The sequence below is a fragment of the Lissotriton vulgaris genome, chromosome 11 (genome assembly GCF_964263255.1).
Source record: "Lissotriton vulgaris chromosome 11, aLisVul1.2, whole genome shotgun sequence".
Lineage (NCBI taxonomy): Eukaryota > Metazoa > Chordata > Amphibia > Caudata > Salamandridae > Lissotriton > Lissotriton vulgaris.
The window spans coordinates 1,033,456,680-1,033,478,908 of record NC_141699.1 but is presented as its reverse complement, the minus strand read 5'-3'; the positions used below and the strand labels follow the sequence as shown (position 1 = coordinate 1,033,478,908).

The 22,229-nt window shown below is 46.0% G+C and overlaps 1 protein-coding gene across 1 annotated transcript in view; it reads left to right on the top strand.

Moving 5' to 3' along the window:
- Positions 1–22,229, top strand: part of LOC147684016 (uncharacterized) — a 375,703-nt gene that overhangs the window by 310,204 nt on the left and 43,270 nt on the right. The window contains exon 4 of the mRNA XM_086944934.1: positions 356–503. Coding sequence (XP_086801060.1) covers positions 356–417 — 62 coding nt within the window. The 3' untranslated portion in view covers positions 418–503. The remainder of the gene's footprint in view (positions 1–355; positions 504–22,229) is intronic.

Below are 22,229 nucleotides of genomic sequence, written 5' to 3'. Positions count from 1 at the left end.
CTTAGGAGTACATAACCATTGTTATCCTTACATGTATGGTGGTGTAAGATGTGTCCCAAGTGTTGCCAGCGCACAGGAGGTGAGTGAGTCCAGATGAATGATTTATTTTGGAAGCCAGAGGCCAGATAAAGGGTGCTGATTTACTGTTCTTGCAAGGTGGTCATAGGCAGTCTGATGGAAGAGAGTGTACACTTAACACCTGCATGTGAACTTGTGGTGTTTGCGTCACTCAATTGGTTCTGGTAATTTGGGAACAAAACAAATGCCTGATTGTGCTTCCTGATACAAAACTGAGACGTCCACTGCGATCTTCACTCTTCGTAACCTTCCTTGTGTTTTAAATCTTGTACCTAAGAGGCCAGCGGGGGTCCAGCTAGAGGAGGAATTCGGATAAAGCTAGAGGAGGAGGATGGATAAAAGGTATCAAGATGGCAAAACGCCAAGAGAAGATGAAATGATGCCTGACACAATGTGCAGAAGACCTCAGCACTTCGAACCAAGAGGTAGAATTTTACTATGTACAATCTAATGACACGTGACAGTTCATTGTGGTGGTGTGAACTCTCAGATATCCTGCAAATACATCCGTCTGCCCCAACATGTAGATCATTTCTTAAAAGTTATGTGTGTATTTCTAAATCCAGTCGGCGGAATGTTAATACTTTTCCTTTAAGTGCGAGCAAATGAGCAAGTTCCCTGCACTCCAGTATTTAATTAAATCAGATCTCTTTAAAATCCAGGCCAATGCTTTGGATTCTTTGTGCCCATTATGCTCTAAACTAGACAGAATTTTGATTGCACAGAAAATATGATTTTTGCTAAAGGCTTCGGATGGGAAGAGAAGTTATATTGACGAGACCAGCATAAATAGTATAATTATTTTCCATTGTTAATGTCTCATATGTATAAGGGCTGGCCATTTTATTGGAAAAGTATGGCTTAGCGGATTCTGAGTCGTGTGGGTCAAGTATTTCAGTTTTTACCCTTGGAATATGTACTTTTGTAAACAGTGAATACCTACCTTAAAAAATGCACCGGGCAGTTGTTTTATTATGTTTGTTATGGTAACATATGGAATTCCACCTGTCCAAAAGGGAAGAAGGTAAACGCACTCGACACTGATACCGTGTTTTGGTAACTTAATTCATAACACTGTGTACATCATTTGGATGCCGGGTGCATGTTGTGTTGTTGAAACACGTCCACGGAAAAATATCTGGTTGGGCAATATTGGAAGAGGACAGTAGAGGCGGATATTCGATTGGCCAGGCTTATTGTCGGGTGATTAATGTATGTGGCTATGTTTAAATAGAAATACTCCATCTGGGGACGTAGCGTTAATATCGAGTATTGTTTTTATAGTGCCACTCTCTGAGCTAATTAGTTCTTTAAACAGTATTTACATCGCGTTCGGGGGTGCGGGCATCTTGTCGTGGCCTGTTGTGTACTTCCAGGGCCTGGGGAGGATGACCCTCTTCTCTTCCCCTAGGCATCCCCCGGGGTGACACCCGCCTGAGGCAGGATCCCGGCGCTGCCCCTGATGCAGCCCTCTCCCGGCGGGTGTCAACATGTGGCGGCCGCAGCCGAGAGCTAGATTAGCGCCGCGCTCTGCCAAGGTTTCAGAAGCTGCTATTACAGCCCGTCCCAGGGGGAAAGGGCTCACATTAACCGCTAAATGAATATTTGACAAGGGGTATTATTACTACAAACGCGTCCCTACTGGACTTTCAGGGGGTCAAAGAGCAGCGGTTCAATTAATTATTTATTCTGCTAGTAGTGGCGCTTGTCCCGGCGGTTCTTATTGTGAGGGGGTGCTGAGCCCGGCACCTGCGGTCCTTTCCACAGTGTAACGTTAACAAACTGTGTGCCCGGCGGCCTGGGCAACGGATACACGTATACACACACTGTCCTTCCGTTACTCCCGGCTACACGTGTCCTACTTGTAGTATTTTACGTGTATGAGTTGTGCATGGTGTGTAGAATTGGGCTGTTTGCAGCTGCGGTACATGTGATTTCGGGACAAAAAAGCGATGGGGCGGGAAACACAATTTCTTAAAATATTGTATTTCGTGCTACAGATATATTTTCTCTTATTTGTGTCTAGTTGCTACGTAATTGTGGGTAGACGTACTTTTGTTGTGTTTTCCATTTTGGTATATGTGTAACAATTTCTGACAGGCAGATGGCTGTATGTAACATGATGCGTGTGTTCATATATCCCTGAGTGTGTGCGTGTGTTCATGTATACATCGCTTGCCTTTTCACACATGCACTTGTTCCTACCAAACCACGTTGCCTCAGGATTCAAGAAAAGCGAGTGACTTTAGGCGACAGTCCTATGCCGAGGTGATACAGGTACAATGACATCCGGAATCATTCATTTTCTGGGCGCTGTAATGTGGGCGCTGTACGGGCTGACTGCGCATGACTGTTTCCTCTCTGGTCAATGCCCAGGGGCACACGGCGCGCCTCGTGAAGGTGCATGGAGCCGTGCTGCTTCTCTCAGGGCCACCCCCGGGGAGCAGTCACCTCGCCCGTTGTTTTGGCTTGGCTTGTTTATCAATGGCTGGCAGTTTCTTCCTTAGTGCCGGGAGGTGTGAATTTGAATGCGGGTCGATGGCCTATTTAGCATAATCTAAGACTCCGATTTAAATTAGAAGGGTCTGTTCTTCTCCCGAAGTTTGTAACTGAAAGACCCGTGCTTTTTTTCTGCATTTGAAGGGGAGGCCGCTTTGCATAGCCGTCCACTTTAAAACGAGTGCTTTTAGATGCAGGAGAGTTCAAAAGAATCGTAATTAAGGAGAAGGGTTTATTACCCTGGAGTTCAAGTTTGAATAAAACAACGAATGATTCGAGTTTGCGAGGCGGAGCCCTGGCCTGGGGTCCGTATTTTATCTTAAACCGGGCTAGTAATTAACACTGGCAATAAAATCGACTTTGCCGGTTGCACGTGTCTGAAAAATGAATCCGTCTACGGGGATCTGACATGTAAAACACCTTTTTACGGTTCTTTCAGTCCACCAGTCCCGCGGAAGACACAAAAATCAGAAAAGCCCTTTTAGAATGAACAGATTTCAGGTCATATATAGCATTTTATTTATCTTAGGCACTAAAACTCCACTACTGAACAATGACGTTTACGCCCTATCAGCAGGGATTTAAGTTGCAGTGCATCGATGAAAAGGCCCCTTTCGGATGCTTTCGAATGCAGTCGTGAACCAATCGTCACAAAAAGCGCAGTAATTCCAAACTCCTGCGCCTTGGGATGGAGGGGGCGCGGACCCGTGGTTGTGTGTTTGCATAAATCAGGTTTTATTTAAACCTAAACGCTGCTCACGTGCTGTATGCTCGGGGCATGACAGACGTCTGTAGTGTACTTCATACATGTTTCATCTTAATTTGCAATCTTTGCTCTATTCTGCGCAGTTCAGCAGTGTGGGCGTGTCTGTCGGGGGTATTTAAGGTGGCGGATATTGGGGTGTTTTTGACAGTGGCAGCCATATAAGTGATAGACTTCATTCGTGATACAAACGATAACGAACAAAGATTTCGTGTGTGTGGGATTTATGCAGACATGGGTAGATGCTGACCCCAGTATTATTTTCCGGTGACGTCACATGCCCAGGGCCCGGCAGTTCCCACGACTCCGGGACCCAGTAGTAAGCTCGGATCCACGAAGCCGCCACGTTTGTTATATTTTTGGACATTAGACCAGAAAGAGATATTCCAATGTGCCATTTTGATAGAACCCCCATTTAATAATCTGACTTTTTTGTTAGCGATGCTCTGGAAGGTGTGACATCATACCCAGAGTGGGCGTGGCGTTCTAGAGACCAGCCATTCATTCACACTTTAGAAATCTATAGGCTTCTTGCTTTACTGTCCCCTAAAACTAGAAGTATGGCCGTCCCTCTAGCGTTGTATGATTTACTCCTTTCTGCGACAGCCAATCATATGAACGCTTCTTGGATTTTCTGAGTTTCTTATTACTCGCTGTAGATTTGTTGCATGCTCACCCCGGAGGGAGGGCGCACAGGAGTGGGAAAGGACTCCCGACTCCTTTAAAGGTTAGTTTCAATTCTCAGGGATTAAATTTACAGTTCATTGGTGTCCAAGAAAGAGCCACGCGAAGCTGAGTAACAAAGCATCGCGCCCTACTTAGTTCGTTTTGGCTTTTTAATCGATGCCGGCTTCACACTCAGAAAAAGGTTTTCTTTGGAGTATCTTAAAGTTTGTAGGTTTCTGGTCGAAGGCTACAAAGTTCTCAACGCACTTCACTCCGCATCACCCCCATGGTATCTTTGTAAGTGGACAAAAATGGGTTTGAAACTTTGTTTTCTGGACATATTGTTTCGGTGCAATACACTAAATGTAGATTTTCTAACCATTGGTTTGCCATTTTTTTACCAAAAATTGAGTCTTATAATTTTGAAGATGAATATTGGTCTTCCGGTTTAGGGGAGATGTGTTTCTGATGGTCACAATCGCACTTTAGAAGGAATAACTGCCTGTGCCTGTGTGGGGGTGGCCTGTGTGGGGGTGGGGTCCCTGTGCCTGGGCCTCTCCCTAGCACGCCTAAGTAGTGCAGTATGCACACCAACAATACACTGATTTCGCACAGAGTAATATTTTGATAATATGCACTATTTCCAAAAATGAACACAAACCCTAATAGGAAAGCACACATTTGGAAAGTAAATACCCCCCCCCCCCCCCCAATAAATAGTGTTTTATAAGTCTTTTTTTTTAAAAAAACTAAAAAACAGTTTTCATAAGCTCTTGCAAATCGCAAAATTGCACAAGACAGATAAATAATTACTGTATTAAAAACAATCGCCCAATTCCTCGGGAGCACGTTATCATCTTCAGCCAGACTCGCAGCAGCCTCTCTCGGTATGCTAATGTCCCCAGTGACGTCAGCGGGGCTGCGTTTCTTAAGAATCTGCCGGGGAATCACTTCTTTAAGCTTTTAAGCAATCCCATTTCATAGGGAATCAGGAGAGCTGGAACCAGACCGCAGAAGTCTGTCGCGAAAAGGAAATGTGGATGAAACGCAATTTACCCAAAATAATGTTTTAATTTAATTTATGTGCGCGCGTTTGTGCTCTGCAGAACGCGCGAATTTAATCAGCTGAAATAAAATAAAGAATTTAAAAAGCCTGTAAGACTATATGCTAGCGCACATGGTATAAGGCGCTTCAACAGCTGAGCGTATCAGCTAAATCAGACGTATTCTATGCGCTTACAAAAGCACAGGGCAGGAGTAAAGCGGAGCCGCAGGGCAGCCTGGGTGTTTCATCATTCAGGTCACCGCAGTATCCCTGGAGCCTTTCCTTCTCATGCGTGTCTTTTTTCACTTTGGGGGCAGATTTACAAGCCCCTTGCGCCACTTTCCCATGTTAAAAGTGACGCAAAAGTGGCGCAAGGGGTTTGTAAATCTGCCCCTAAGTATTTGGAACCCCCACAGCTTGCTGTCGGGTACAGGGCCAGGAGCCCTTCAGTTTGGTCGCCTTTGGCGAATATGTGAATGTTTGTGCGCGCACTTTCTGTCTCTTGATTTATCTGTTAATTTTACGTGTGAAATAAAAAGTCCTGCGAAGGCATTCGAGAGCAGAGATGCTCAGACCCCCGCAGAAGCAGACACTCGCCTCGAGGCAGGGCTAAATAAGCCTTTATGTTCACAATATCGACCTCCCCGTCCCTTGACCAAAAAAGGATTGTATTGAGTGACAAAGACTGGTTAAATCTTTACTTTTTACGTGTTTTTTTTGCGCCAATAAAAGCGACACTTTTTATTCTGTTTTCCAACTTCGAACTTCTAGAACATGGGCGCTTGGTAATTTTATATTATATTCCCCCGACATGCCCCACACACACACACACACATTTTTGTTTTCGGAGTATGCCTAAAGATACGCCAGTCATTGAACTGAAGCCTTCACGGGGATTTAAAATGGCTCCGACGTGGGCGGTGAAAAGTATTGAAAGGGTGGGAGATTTACTATATGGTGATTTGGGGTGCCTTAAAGCAGGAAAGGCGCCATTACTCGAGTCTTTTGGGGTGACTGGCGGCGTGTCTGGCCATGTCTGAACTGGGGTGGCTTGGTGAGCAAAATAACGATGGATGGATTAAACCCAGATCTGTGACTGGGGGTGAATGTTTTGCCAATGTCCAACATTCCGTCCATCACCTTGTGTGTTTTGGCGTTCACCTGAGCCAGTGCAGGTGCCGAATGTTGTTGTGTGCGGAAAGGGGGGCAGGGGCGCGAGGCAGATTTCCAGAGCCCCTACCGTGCCCAGGGAGCCCCACCCTTCAGGGGACCCCGATTGAACCTAAGGCCTCAACTTATCTGTGACTTATCGAGTCTCAGGGGCCCCTCAAAAGATTCTGCATCTTGGGTCACTCCAGTTGTTCTGCCTGCTGTCAAAAACACACCCTCCACAACAGGCCACACAGTGCCGGCAGCGTGGCACCCACACACACGCTGACTTGTTCCCACAGCCCGAGACCACAAATCTATAGGACAGCCGTGTTGGGCGGGTGCACCCTTACAAAACACATGTACGGCTAATTGTGAGTGCTCCCTGCCCTGGGGCAGGCCAGCACAGCACTAGCTCAGCAGGTTAACCCGTACCTTGGGTAGAGCAGCCTTCATGAGCCAGGGATTTTCCGAGTTAAAATCTGTGTTTTGTTGGGGTGTTTCTTGGGGGAGTTATCTATAGGAGAAACTCCACAGGAAGGTATCAGAGCGCTTTACATGAGCACCAGTTGCGTCACAGACAGACACATTCATTTAGTTAGGCACAGGGAGATTAAGTAATTTGCCCACAATCACAGGATGTTGAGAGTCCCTGCCCAGACTCGAACCCGGTTACCCAGTTTAGGTCCACCCTCTAGCCCTTAGGCCACATCCATTGAATGCTCGCCACTGAGGCACGTGATGACTTGAAGACCACAAAATGGATACCGCTCATCCTTCCGAAGCTGGTAAACTGGGTAGTAGTTTAACCTGTTAATTACAGGCTCAGAAATGGCGAAACCTCACCCCTGAGCGCTATATACAAACATGTTATGATTATTACTCCTGCTTTTAATATTAAGATTTACAATTGTACTAGGGAATGCTAGCCAGGCGCTTTATTGTTCTTTTATTTGATGTTCTCTGAAGAGCATGCCCAACCTGTGCAATGCGACAGAGCGCCTTAACACAGGGTAAGGTGGGACGTAGCACTGGTCGGACCAGGAAGTTTCCATCGTCAGGGGGGTCAACAGCATCACAGTGCAGGCGAGAGAGACATTCAGCTTTGTGTTGTATTGTAATTGCATTTATATGGCGCTTACCACCCCTGATGAGGCGTTGAAGCGCTTTTTCGGCGAGTAGCATGCTATTCAGGAATCCCATATAGGATTAGTGATTAATTAGTATAGTGAAATATGAAAGTAATTTGAGTAGTGGATATGTTAATCAGTTATTTGGATTGAGAAGGAAAGTGGAGAGATAGAAAAGGGAAAGGTTTGCATTTATATAGTGCTTGCTACCCCTGATGAGGTGTTGAAGCGCTTTTCCGTGAGAGCCATTGCAGCTGCTTAACTACCGTTTTGAGCAAGGGGTATTTGCAGGGCACTAGCAGGCACACCTTTACCAGTTATACACCAGTAGTTTCTGCTGGTGAAAGCGCTGCGCCTGCTTCTTAGCTGCTCTCTGCCCTACTTTGCAGGCGCCTCAGTATCTCTCCTCCGCTGCTGCAGGAGACAGATTAAGCCCTTTTGGGTACAGCTGCTGATGCGTTGCACGGATGAAAATGGCTCCATGTTTGCTTATGAAAAGCCATGTAACCGGAAAACTTTTCACCCTGGCAATAAATGGCACCAGCCCCCGCTGCTCGCTGAGAGCCAGATGAATATCACACACTGTGGGAGAGAAGCCAGCCTGTATGACGGAGCTATACGAGCAAACCAAGCTAAACCAATTCTGGCTTGCTGCTGAATGTCTGCTCAGGGTGTTAAAGGCACATCTCAGTGGCAGTAAACATAGAAGAGAGATGTACAGGGCTGTGCTGCTGCGTAACAGCGAAATAGCAAGGGAATGAACACAGCAGGGAAATATGCAGGACCTTGCTTCTGTTTGATAGGGACATAGAAAGGAAATGAACATAGAAGAGAGACCTACCAGGTGGCACAGCATATCCATGAACATAGAAGACAGATGTACAGGGCTGTGCTGCTGCATGGCAGGGAAATAGCGAGGCAATGAACGCAGCGGGGAGATGTGCAGGACCTTGCTTCGGTTTGATAGGGACATAGCAAGGATATGAACATAGAAGAGAGACCTTCAAGGCGGCACAGCATGTCCATGAACATAGAAGTCAGATGTACAGGGCTGTGCTGCTGCATGGCAGGGAAATAACAAGGCAATGAACGCAGCGGGGAGATATGCAGGACCTTGCTTCCGTTTAATAGGGAGCTAGCAAGGCAATGAACATAGAAGAGGGATCTACAAGGTGGCATGTAGATGAACATAGAAGAGAGATGTACAAGGCTGTGATGCTGCGTGAGAGGGAAATACCAAGACAATGAACAGAACAGAAAGAGATATGGAGGACCTTGCTTCTGTTTAATAGGGACCTAGCAAGGCGATGAACATAGAAGAGAGACGTATATGGCGGCACTGTTGTTTGAGAGGGACATAACAAGGCAATGAACTTAGAAGAGAGATGTACAGGGGTGTGCTGCTGCTTGCCAGGGAAATAGCAAGGCAATGAACGGAGCAGGGAGATATGCAGGACCGTGTTTCTGGTTGATAGGGACATTGCAAGGCGATGAACATAGAAGAGAGACGTACAAGGGGGGTACATCGATGAACATAGAAGAGAGATGTACAGGAGTGTGCAGCTGCTTGGCAGGGAAATAGCAAGGCAACCAACACTGTAGAGAGATCTGCAGGATATTGCTTCTGTTTGATTGGGGCATAGCAAGGTGATGAACGTAGAAGAGAGACTACAAGGTTGTGCTGGTGTTTGACAAGGACATACAAGGCAATGAACATAGAAGAGAGATGTACAGGTGTGTGATGCTGCTTGAAAGGGGTATAGCAAGTCAATGGACACACCAGAGAGATATGTAGGACCTTTCTCCTGTTTGATAGTGACCTAGCAAGGCGATGAACATAGAAGAGAGCCTACAAAGTTGTGCTGGTGTTTGAAAGGGGCACAACATATCCGGGTTATTTCCATTTTTGGACCCCAGGAGGAGAAAAAACACAACGTGGGAAGTTTAACATTAGGACCTTGGGCTTCGTTTTCTCAAGTTTCTAACTTACATTGTCGTTTATTGTTACCCTAGGTCTAATTAATGTCCCTATCACAGGGACATATTCCGGCCTTGAATGGCTTCCTACCTGTTTCTATGTGATTGCACATTTAAAGCGTAACCTAGAGTTTGGTGCCTACAACATAACCGCGTAATGGCTGGTGTCTGCTTTCCTTATAAAAATGTCAAACCAGATATAGAGAATGCTAGCACTTTTTCCTAAGTGTACATTGCATGCATTTTAACAAGTATTACTCATAATACGTTACACAGTAATTTGATTTGGGACAGAGATGTATGTAGATAGGACTGCAGTTTAGACCACTTTTTTCTGATTTCATTTTTTCTTTTGCCACTCAGTTATTTTCAGGAGGGATGGCTTCAGTGTGTAAGTGACAAGGTCACAGCCATTTCCAGTATAGAGGTGTCTGCTCATTCTGCATGGTCCTTTTTACAATGCAATTTTCCAGTTTTTGTGTCCTTTTGATTGCACATTGGGTAAAACATGCAGAACCTTTGAAACATTTCATGTATCCAAGTTATAATTTCAAAATAAGACTCGAGGTCACACCTGAACTCGCTCCTGCCCTGTCCCCGCCTATTAAGGAAATCACCTAACATCTGTTTACCAGTTTCAGTTTATTATGCGACAGCACAGTGATTTTGTGGGGATTAATTTAACAAGAAAAATACATTTTGTGGTTGAGGTACCTATGTACCGTTATTCAGTGGGCTGAGTCACGAATGTTGTGTCAGTCAACAAAGGAGGGACTACACCTTGACAGCAGACATGGTGAGGCAGGGGACAGGTGACCTGCAAACCCATGCACCCCGCTGAGACAATCTAAACCTCCACTCCCTCCACACAGGTTTGGGTGGCAGGTCCCCAGGCCCACCCTACCATATGAGCCCACACCCACCCCACAGCATGCTTACTCCCTGGGTCAAACCCCGAATCACAGACTGGAACTGCAGAAAACATGCCAAGCAGGCAGGTCATTGGCACACTCGTCCTGTGTAAAAACACATGACATGACATTGCATAAGTACACTTAACATAAGCATGCATGTCAGCCTGCCATGTTTAAAAGGAACACTGTTTGTGCTTTTCCAGATGCCAAGTGTTGTCCATCTTCTTGAAGGCCCTACCTCTCAAATAACCGGAACTCCAACTGTAGGCACGTACTACTACCCCCCCCCCCCCCCACCCCAATCTACTGACTCCCACCCAACCCCCCTCTCTCCCCGCTGTCTCCCGGAGATCCCCATAACTCGCCTTGTCTGCAGTGACAGATACAGAAACAACTGCTGCTTCCTATACAACTCTCCAACGAATGCTTAGGAGAGAGCCGTGGAGCGCCTAGACCACAATGTAGGCGCCTCGAGGAGCTTTGTGCGCTGGCGGAAGGATACTGTATGTTTCCTGTTGATGGTGCTAATGTACACGTGCTCGTGGCGTTCCTGCCAGTGGCTGACGTCTAAAAGTGCAGCCACAAATGACGCGTAGGGTGTCCCACAATACTTTAACGCACCCATATTGTCTGATTACTAATTCGAGTTAATATGCTCTTTATGGCAACAGAACAGCGGGTAATTGGCCCTTTTTCCCGACAACAATGCGAATCACAGGCGCTTTATTATTTAATAACGTCAAAGGCTCGGCCGGACGAGCCCCGGCAGGGAGGGCCCTTTCTCCGTGTGCAGCGTTGTCCTGAAGAACAATGCACCTCTAATTGTGAGGGGTTCAGGAGCCCGTCCTGCGAGGGGATGGCTTGGATGTGGCGCTCGGGCAGATGTCTGTACCGTCCTTGGGACTCCGTGAACACAGGCAAGCGCGGGCACACACAAGCACACGTGGAGAGGCACACACACACATGTGCACAAACATACACACAGGCACACACTTTCACACACACACACGTGAATAGACAAACATTCTCACAGGCACACACCTTCACACACACACACACACATACATGCATAGACAAACATTCACACAAGCACACACCTTCACACACACACGTGCATAGACAAACATACACACAGGCACACACCTTCACACACACACACGCGCATAGACAAACATACACACAGTCACACACCTTCACACACACACGTGCATAGACAAACATACACACAGGCACACACACATGTGCATAGACAAACATACACACAGGCACACACCTTCACACACACACACGCGCATAGACAAACATACACACAGTCACACACCTTCACACACACACACACACGTGCATAGACAAACATACACACAGGGACACACACATGTGCATAGACAAACATACACACAGGCACACACCTTCACACAGACACGTGCATAGACAAATATTCACACAGCCACACACCTTCACACTCACACGTGCATAGCCAAACATTCACACAAGCACACACCTTCACACACACACACACACACACACACACATGCATAGACAAACAGGCACAGACCTTCACACACACGTGCATAGACAAACATTCACACAGGTACACACCTTCACACACGTGCATAGACAAACATACACACAGGCACAGACCTTCACACACACGTGCATAGACAAACATTCACACAGGTGCACACCTTCACACACACGTGCATAGACAAACATACACACAGGCACACACATTCACACACACGTGGACAAACTCACAGAGATACAAACACATCAGTGCACGCACACACACACACGCCTCTACAGGCGCAAACACACGTGCACAAATATACTCACGTGTACACACACGCCCCGTGCACGAACACACACGCGCACAGACACACACACATGGACACACAGACTGGCACACACACTCCCGTGCACAAACACAGACAGGCACACATACACACACAAGGACCACACATACAGACGTGGAAATGCACACACAAACGTGCACAGTCAGACATACTCACGTGCACAAACTCACCTACTCACACGCGGGCAGAAACACACACGTGCACAGGCACCCACGCACACCCAGACACATTAAGGACTTATTGGAGATTTTTCTCCGCAGATCCTAGCAACGGACTCGGTCTCCCAGGGACACGCACACACGCCCTTTGGCTTGTCTGGACTCCACACTCGAATCAGTCGGTTTAATTGAAGCAACTGGGACACATGCATAGTACAGACTGCCTCCACCAATGCGTGGAGAGCTCGTTTACGTTTATCCAAGGTTACAGATGCTTTTTTTTTCTTTCGTTTTTTTTCTTTGTATTTTTTCTCTTATGTCATACTTTTTATGTTTGTGTTTTCGATATTGGGTATCACATTGGCTACACCAAATGCACACGCGTATAATGCTCCTTTTTGTATTCCGCAGTGCACAGACATTCAGAAGAGCAGGGCTTTTGTGGCTATTATTCCAAGACTTAAGAGCCACCTTTGTCCCGCTGTCAGAAGTTAACACCACATTTATGGGCATTTAGGAAGGCGACTTCTAAAGAAGAAACGCGGTTGTTTTAATACAGTTTCACACCCAGTGCAGATCAGCTGATGCCCGCAGCTCACCTTTCCTCCAGTGTCACACTTAGAATTTAACTTGGAGAATTTGTGAGTAAAGTGGGAAACAAATAGAGTTAAAGCACGCGGTACTTTACATGCCTTCTCTAATTAATTGTAATTGTTTTGAACGTCATTTAAAGGCAATGTTTTAAACGAGACTTCAGGTTGTAGATGTGAATGCCCCCATGTTCACATATTTATTTGTTGATGTGTTTCTTGGACTGTGTTTTCTACACAGATTTAAGGTGTAGCTGTCAGACAACACCAGACAAACAGCAGGTGAACACGCCTTGATCCGCAGGCTTCAGAGTTTTCTGAACCCTCCTAAATGTAAAACAATCCTGCCCCGGGCGTCCCGGGGGCAATGCAAATGTGTGCAAATGTCATTCTGATATAACAGGCCCGGGTTTATGTTTATTCATTAATGCCGCCTGTTTTGTTTTTGCTGCCTTTTTGTTTTGCATGAGTGCGATACGTTTGTTTTCATTCCTTTCACGTGTGTGTTGAGTTACAGTGTAACATTCATCCTGCGTTCCCCTGCCTCGACTATCCCAGCATCAAGTGCTCGCGCGTGAGACTGGTGCAGCTTCCGGTGACGCCGCGATTGGCCATGTACTTTAACTTTAAAGTTTTCCACAACGTGGGTTTGTGATGCTTTGGGCAGCTTGGGACAGGCTTCCGGGAGCAGCCGAGCACTCCACAGAGAAGATCTGTGTTGCATAAGTATCACATTGAAATGGCATTGTTTTAAGATGTGCATTAAACAATATAGTGTTTTGAGTCTGAATGAGGTAGACTGACAGACACCAACCAGGAAGGAATGTCTTTGGTAGAGTGAGTGTGAGCATTATGTATGTGTGTGTATATATATATATATATATATATATATATATATATATATATATATATATATATATATATATATATATATATATATATGTGTGTGTATGTGTATATGAGTCTGAATAATGTAGACTGACAGACACCAACCAGGAAGGAATGTCTTTGGTAGAGTGAGTGTGAGCATTATGTATGTGTATATATATATATATATATATATATATATATATATATATATATATATATATATATATATATATATATATATATATATATATATATATATATATATATATATATATATATATATATATATATATATATATGTGTGTGTATGTGTATATGAGTCTGAATAATGTAGACTGACAGACACCAACCAGGAAGGAATGTCTTCGGTAGAGTGGCGTGTGAGCAGTATGTATGTATGTATGTATATATATGTATGTAAATGTATATATATATGTGTGTATGTGTATATGTATATATATGTATGTATGTGTATATATATATGTATGTATGTGTATATGTATATACATGTGTGTATATGTATGTGTAAATATGTGTATATGTATGTGTATATGCGTGTGTATATATGTGTATGTGTGTGTATATATGTGTGTGTTTGTGTGTATATATATATATATATATATATGTGTGTGTGTGTATATATATATATATATATATATATATATATATATATATATATATATATATATATATATATATATATATATTACATTGATTACAAATTAAAGCTGAGGATATTAAGCGATTTGCACAGAATCACTCTGTGTTTTTTAGTCAAATGCCGGAGCTGGGATTTGAACTCTGGTCTCTGGGTTTCATGGCCGGCTATATATCCCCGCGGACTCCGCCCCCTCCAGAAATAGCTGCAGTGTCCCGCTCCTCGGCCGCATTAACAGGCCTCCATTATTTGGGGAGGCCGCGCACGTCGCCAGGGACAGCGGGGGCCCCCGAGAGGCGCCTCGCAGAACTTTCGCCAACAGGAGCTGGGAACGGGGCTGCCAGGGCACCCCAAGCGTGAAACAATGTTAGCTTTGATGCACTCTGGAGCGGGCCAGCGGGAGATTAGGGCCGGGGCCGGGCATTCTTCATCCGGAGGGGGGATGAGCGAGGGAGGAGGGGGGGGGGGGGGGCTAAAGAGAGGGGGCTTGACTGAGACCCAGCAACAAGTCACTCACACACGGCCCTGTATGAAAATCTACTTCACTCAACTATGGCCTTTATTGGGAAACTAGCCTTTGACACTCAACCAAAAAAAGAAAGTGTATTTATTTGCATCTGCCTTGGCCTCCTCGTGCCTGTTTGTGTTTTTCTATGCAGCCTCCATTACTTTTGTAGTACTTATTGTAAATGTGTGGGTAACCCCCTTAACTGCATAGTGCTTGTGTTCTGTAATATCGCTATTCAAGACGTGATGTACATAATTTCAGTTTTATTGGAGGATTCCGCACTGTCCAGAGCATTGTTACAATTATAAAATGCATTTTTTTAGCCATGGAGACGAACTACGGCCGGTGTATTGTATATTATAGTGATTTTTGCACCACTAGATCTGATCTTTAAATTTACACAAGTCGGAAGTAGTGTCTTTCTACAGAAGGGCTGTGGAAACTGGGAGACAAGTTAGGGTAGAGTTTAAGAGGCGGACCACTCTCTGCACTGCCCAGACACGCTGTGCTTAGAACCAACGTCTCACAACGTGTTTACTCACACTAAAACCAAGCCAGTGTGTCCCCAACACCCATGGGCAAGGAACAGTTTATTTATTTTTCTGGTAAGGGGAGGCTCTTCTGAACAACTCTGATATGTGTTATCCATTTCTCGATAATTCAAGTCGGCACGATGCCAAATAATAGTGAATTACTAATATGCTAAACTTTCCCAATAGATCACCAAAAAAAACACATTTTAAATATGTCTTGTCCCTTCCTCCAAAAATCCTTGCGATGCCCCTGGGTACAGAGACACAGAGAAAGCCAGAGAGAGGTTGAGACATTTTAGTTTCTTTCTTTATGCCACCTTCCGAAGACAGGTCATAAAGACATTTAGAGAAATAAATCGAAGATGCAGAGGCCAAGTAGACAGAATGTTCAACATCTAGGGTGGGGGCGGGGCTTGGAAGAGGATTGGCCACTTTGGCTACCCTTAAGACGCCTCTGCAGGCCTTATCAAACACAGGGCTGAGCACAGAGAGGTCACACTGTGGACTGTTTCACAAACGTTTCTGTGCAGTGTGTGATCTGAGACATATTTTGTTTAGACACATTGAGAGTGTATCAGAAGAGGAGAAAACATCTGAAGCAGGGTTTTCCAAAGTCTGTCCTGGAGGGCCGAATCCATGCCAGACATATAAGAGAACTACATTTATGTAAATGGAGGTATTCAGAAAATCTGGCATGGATTCGGCCCTCCAGGACCGACTTTGGAGAACCCCGAGAAAAGCATTGCAGCTATCTGTTGCATTGAGATGAAACACGTTTAGGAAGGTTCTCTTTCTTAAGACACTGAACGCACACACACAAACACTTACACACACATGCCTGAGTATGCCAGTACTACGACCCACAACCACTCACCAAGTTGCTCAAGAAAGGTGTCCGGATTAAAATGTAGTCCTGCAAGTTCTTCCGCCCTGCGGGAATATGAACCAGAAAAGTGTAATGTCTCACTCCTGCTTGTAGAGTTTGCACCAAGCATGTCTCTGGTGCAAGCCCCTCACCCCACTTGCTAGTTATAAGCTCCACCTATCCCCTTCCAGGCTCCGCCCTCTCCTGGCTGGCGGTGTCACACGTTCCCTAGTTGTACGGTTCTTTTTATTTTGAACAAGTTTCTTATGCTTGGGTCAAACCCATCTCAGGTTTTTATAAGAAATGGGACAACATCGAGTACAATGGCTGAACATGTCACGATTGCATCTCTTGCGGTATAAAAGGGAGGGACATAGTTTTCAGGAAGTACCACTTTTTTTTAAAGTAAATAAACAACTGGGGCACTAGGCGGACAGCATACGCCTAGGATCACATCGTTGGTGTATGCGGAGAAGCTGTGACCAAAACACAGGTCTCTAGTACTCATTGCTGACAATCCAGCCAACACCCCCCCTCCCTATTGTGTTGTTACATATAAAAGTGTTGAAGCATGTATTGTTCGTTTACAAGGCCAGCACTGTTTCTAAAGCGCTTTCAAAACCATGTGATGGGCGCTATTCGGCATTTTAGTGGATTTGTGATCTTGAATTCCTGATAAATATGAAAAACGTGGTACATGCGCGAGTGTGTTTCTCAATAGCCAGTGTCACCGGATACAAAGTGATTCTTTACAATGTATATAGGACATTAGGCACTTTGTGGACAACGTGTTCAAATCCTGTGTCCGTCGCTTAGATCGTGCGTGACACTCACGCGTGTTTGTGTGTGTGTGTGTGGGGGGGGGGGGGGGGGTGCTTACAAATGGTGTTCCCTCCGTTCACTACTGCTGACACTTCAGTCACATACACACACTCCACCAAAACCCGGAAACGTGGCCTGGTGGCTTACCGTCTAACTTTCAAATTGGAGCTGTGTGCTAATCACAGCTACGCACTTAACCAAGAATCCGTGTGATTTTGGGCGAATTCCTTTAGTTCCAAATTCATTCAAATGTAAATGCGCGTACCCTGCAGGTGCCTGGTGCAATTTAATTACATGAAAAACGAATGAACAGGCTGCAGTGCAGTACTGTTGCAGCTGCGTCTGCCCCCCCTCCCCCCGCACTGTCAAGTGTGCAACGCGCACCCCAGATTTGAACTGTTGCTGTTGAGAATAACTCTGTGTGACGTACAGGGCCATTATTGAGTGGTAGGGCCCTGGAATTGGCGGAGGTTCCCCCACATCTACGGGGCAGGTTTGAATTCCAGAGGTGCAAAACAGCCTCTTATCCTTACAAGGTCCTCTAACTAGAACAATTGCCATTGTAGCGCCTGGAGGAGGTCTGTTTGGTGAGTTATTAATAGCCCCGCTAGTATACTTTTGAACTTTGTGTTTTCGAGCCCTTTTTTTTGTCCTAACATCCACTAAGTTTCGGGAATGCTCGACACTCGGGAATTCCTTCTCTCTGTTTTAAAACGGGTGTTAATTTGATGGGTCCCAGTGTGGCGGCCCTAATGGCGTTGTGTTTGCGAGCCTAGGTGTTAATTTGCCGCGGTTCGTGTCGGCACTTGCTACAGGCCACATAAAAAGCACGGGTCACGCCAACATTGTGTCAGAGCCGCGCTCAGCCATCAACACCTCCCTGCGCCCCGGCGAGGCGCGATCCGGGCAGGCCGGGCTGTTTATGGCAGGATATATGAAGCGTGTCAGTCGGAGGGCAGCGGGCGCTCCCTTCCTCCAAGAGCCGGCAGGTGCGGGCTGTAAACTCCGCCACCCGGGCGGGCGCGCTGTAACGCGGCCACCCAGAGGCGCGCGTACAGCGCAGCGTTAAAACAAGGCCGCTTCGAGACGCTGGAAACTATACCCAGTGTTATAATACCGCCGCCCGGACACATTAAAGTGTTAAAATACCTCCACCTACTGCGGTAGAACTTATAGCTCAGTGTAATAATACCACTAGCAGACAGCTGTGGACATTATATTACAGTGTTAAATTACCTCCACCGACGTGGTACAACTTATACCGCAGTTTTATAATACCGCCAGTCAGACAGGTGAACATTATATTAAAGTGTTAAAATACCTCCACCTACCGCGGTAGAACTTATACCTCAGTGTAATAATACCGCCAGCAGACAGCTGTGGACATTATATTACAGTGTTAAATTACCTCCACCGACGAGGTACAACTTATACCGCAGTTTTACAATACCGCCAGTCATACAGGTGAACATTATATTAAAGTGTTAAAATACCTCCACCTACCGCAGTAGAACTTATACCTCAGTGTAATAATACCACCAGCAGACAGCTGTGGACATTATATTACAGTGTTAAATTACCTCCACCGACGTGGTACAACTTATACCGCAGTTTTATAATACCGCCAGTCAGCCAGGAGAACATTATATTAAAGTGTTAAAATACCTCCACCTACCGCAGTAGAAATTATACCTCAGTGCAATAATACCACCAGCAGACAGCTGTGGACATTATATTACAGTGTTAAATTACCTCCACCGACGTGGTACAACTTATACCCAGTGTTAGGATACCGCCAGTCAGACAGGTGAACATTATATTAAAGTGTTAAAATACCTCCACCTACCGCGGTAGAACTTATACCTCAGTGTAATAATACCACCAGCAGACAGCTGTGGACATTATATTACAGTGTTAAATTACCTCCACCGACGTGGTACAACTTATACCGCAGTGTTATAATACCGCCAGACACACAGAGGCGGACATTATAGGACCCGCACCCTCCAGTTCATGTTGTGTTCATGTTGGGGGCGGAGCCTCGTGATCTTCGTCGCTTGGCATATTACATTGATAAAATACCTCTATCGGCTGTAGTTGTAATTATACCCCAGTGTTAAAATGCCGCCACCTGGTAGTAGAAATCATTCCACAGTGTTAAAAAACCTCCACCCCAAAGTGGTAGAAATGATGTCGGAGGTTAAAATGCCGCCCCCTGACGGTGGTAGAAAGTGCACCTCTGATAAAAGTCCTCCTCCCAGGCGAGATGCGCTTTGTAGTGCGGTGTTGTGGCTCCACCGCTGAATTGTGATGCTGGTTGTATCGGAGTGCGCTTTACACCAGTGTTGTGACACCCGAATACTGCGGCTCTGGATTATGACGTCCTCAGCCTGGACAGGCGCACAAATGACCGCAATTGTCTCCGCCGCGTCCACACTCAACTTCTACCGCGGGCCCGCGAAAAAGCTCCTCGCCACAGTTGTTTTTGCCGAAGCGCTAGTTCCTGGGCTGCTTTTAAAGCCATTCGGGTCTTTTAAAGAGCCCAGGTCCTAAAATAAAAATATATATCAAAAACTGATCGTGGCTGTGCCAGCCATCGGGCACCCCTTGAGATACCAGCACTTCGAACCAGAGGGCGGATCCTACGCCCTTTTTGCCAGCCAAGCCCCCTGTTTGGAAGTTTACTTTTGACTTAAGATCGCCCTGAGCACAGGTAACCCCATGTGCCTTTTCCACTTTTACTATAAGGATGTATTAAAAAATATATGATGGCATTGCATTTATTGAGTGAACACGAGCATGTCTTAGTTAGTCCCCGATAATAGATTGAACGTTTTTACAATCTTCTTTCATTCATTTTTTTACAGAATAAATCGTTTTTTAAGAAGAACTAAACGAACGCCATTTGCAGGAAAAGACGCTTTCTCCCAAATATCCATTTTAAGAAAAGGTCGTTTACGACGAAGACGTATGTTGTAAAATTATGCCAACCGCTGTTCTGCACATGTGGGAAACCCCTGCTTTGCCACAATCCAGTTTACTCATTCGACCCTCCAGGCTATGGAAAAGTTAAAAGAAACACACGGATGCGCGTTATCCGATAGGACACGGCCGACATCTTTTCTACCACCCTGCGGTCCTAAGTCCGGAACAGTTATGAACTTTTATGAGATTCAGAAACATTCTCTCTCCTAAAAATATGTCGTAGCTCGTGCTACGACGATGTGGGTAAACTTCAAGCTCACCCCCCCCCCCCCCCATAAATAAATAAATAAATGATGCGCCTGCAAAAAAAGCAAATTAGAGAGTTTAAAAAAAACTTTTCACATCCCTCTTTCTCGCTCCCTTGGTGGTGATGGATGGTGGGGGAAGGGAGTGTGTGTGTGTGTGTGTGGTGGGGGTAAGGGCCAGTAATTTATTATCTAGCCCCATGCAGGAGCTGGGGGGGGGGGGGGGGCTGTCCCCGCAGAAAGTGCTCTCAGCCGGGGCAGACTGGGGCGGGAGGGGGCTCTCCCAATAGCTGCCCCCTTTGTTCTCCACCCCCTTCCCCAATTTCAAGCCTCACTTGCCCGGCCTAACTTTGTTTGTTAACGACGCTGCGGCCATCTGTCCCGCCCTACTTTCAGGCGGTGCAAATCTACAGCTCCAGTGTCACCCTCACCCGAGAAGTGCCCCCAATAAACGCAAGCGGGGGGCGCGGGTGGAAAGGACAGGGTTTTACTGGCACTGGCTGGCACAGGATAAAGTCGCGCGGCGTTAATGCCCGGGCAGCCCTTGCCAAGGTGTCTGCCCTCTTTCGCTATGCCGGGAAATCGATGGGATTCGTCATCTTGATCGGCGGTATTTTGGCCACTGCGGAAAATCGATGTAATTCCATCAGCGCCGCGCCCGTGTGCTGCACCTGCCGGCCCAACATGCCCCAGAGCGGGGGCCTTGGCACCCTCTACCTGCCACCTGAAACCTTTACCTGAGCGAGCATCTGCCGAGCGCAGAAACACGCGCCTCTTCCAGGCGCCAAGCTCTCCAACCCTCCCAAAGTGCTCCTAGAAACACGAGCTTCGCGGCGCTGCAATCTCAAATGCTGGGACACAGTGCCTGTTTTTCAAACCACCCTTAACAAAAGTTGCCCGCAGCTGTGCACCCTCGGGAAGAGAGTAAGTGGCATCTTTCTCCTGCATGCGATCCGGAAGATAGGGGGCGCTAGATTCCACGTGGTGCCCGGCAACATGCCACTTTAAGCAGGACCTGACCCCAGGCAGTGATGCCAGGGTCCGCAATTGTTGAAGGTAACACAGATTAGCAAACATTGGCTCTGAAACACTATATAGCAACACGGGGTTGTTAAAAGGGGCCGATTTCGGTAGTTGAGTGCACTGGGGCCCACGGAGTTTAGGGGATTTCCACAGGATCACACAATGTAGTTTAAGGGGTAGCCAGGATTAGACGAATGGTCCCCTGTTTCTAATGAGAGACTTTTAGCCACTATACTATATGTCCTCGTTGCTATGATACTGCAACGTACGCAAGTGAAACACAATCTGACACACAAACACATGAAAACAACACAACCGCCCCCCCCCACAGATCATAAAAAACATCCCCACACACACAAATACCGAAAAAGAACAAACACGCCCCCGCAGATCACAAAAGAACACAATCACCCCCACACACACGAACACCAACAAAAGAACAAATACGCCCCCAGATCACAAAAGAAGTCACCCACACACACATATACACAAAAACCAAAACACTTGTCCAATGAGTGTTTCTTCGAACCATACATGCGTAATATTAACACAAAATGGTGTCATTTGATAACGTGATCAAACTGTCTACTTTGAAGGATGGTGCTGGTCCGTTTCTCCATCAATATCAATTCCTACAGCAACCAGGTGCCCCAACATGATTAAAAATATTAAATAGGGATGAAAGTATGACGACATAAAGATGTAAGGGGGCTTCCTTGGAGCTGCAGAGCACCCTGTGTGCCCCAAAGGGCTCCTTTTTGGAGTAGGTCATGATTTAAAAAAAAATGTGATTGGAAAATACATTTTAGTTTTTACATTTCTGGGCTGAGTTAGTGCAAAAACAGAGAGCAAAGTAGCTTTACTAGAGTTTAACATGAATTTTTGTGAAACTCCCCTG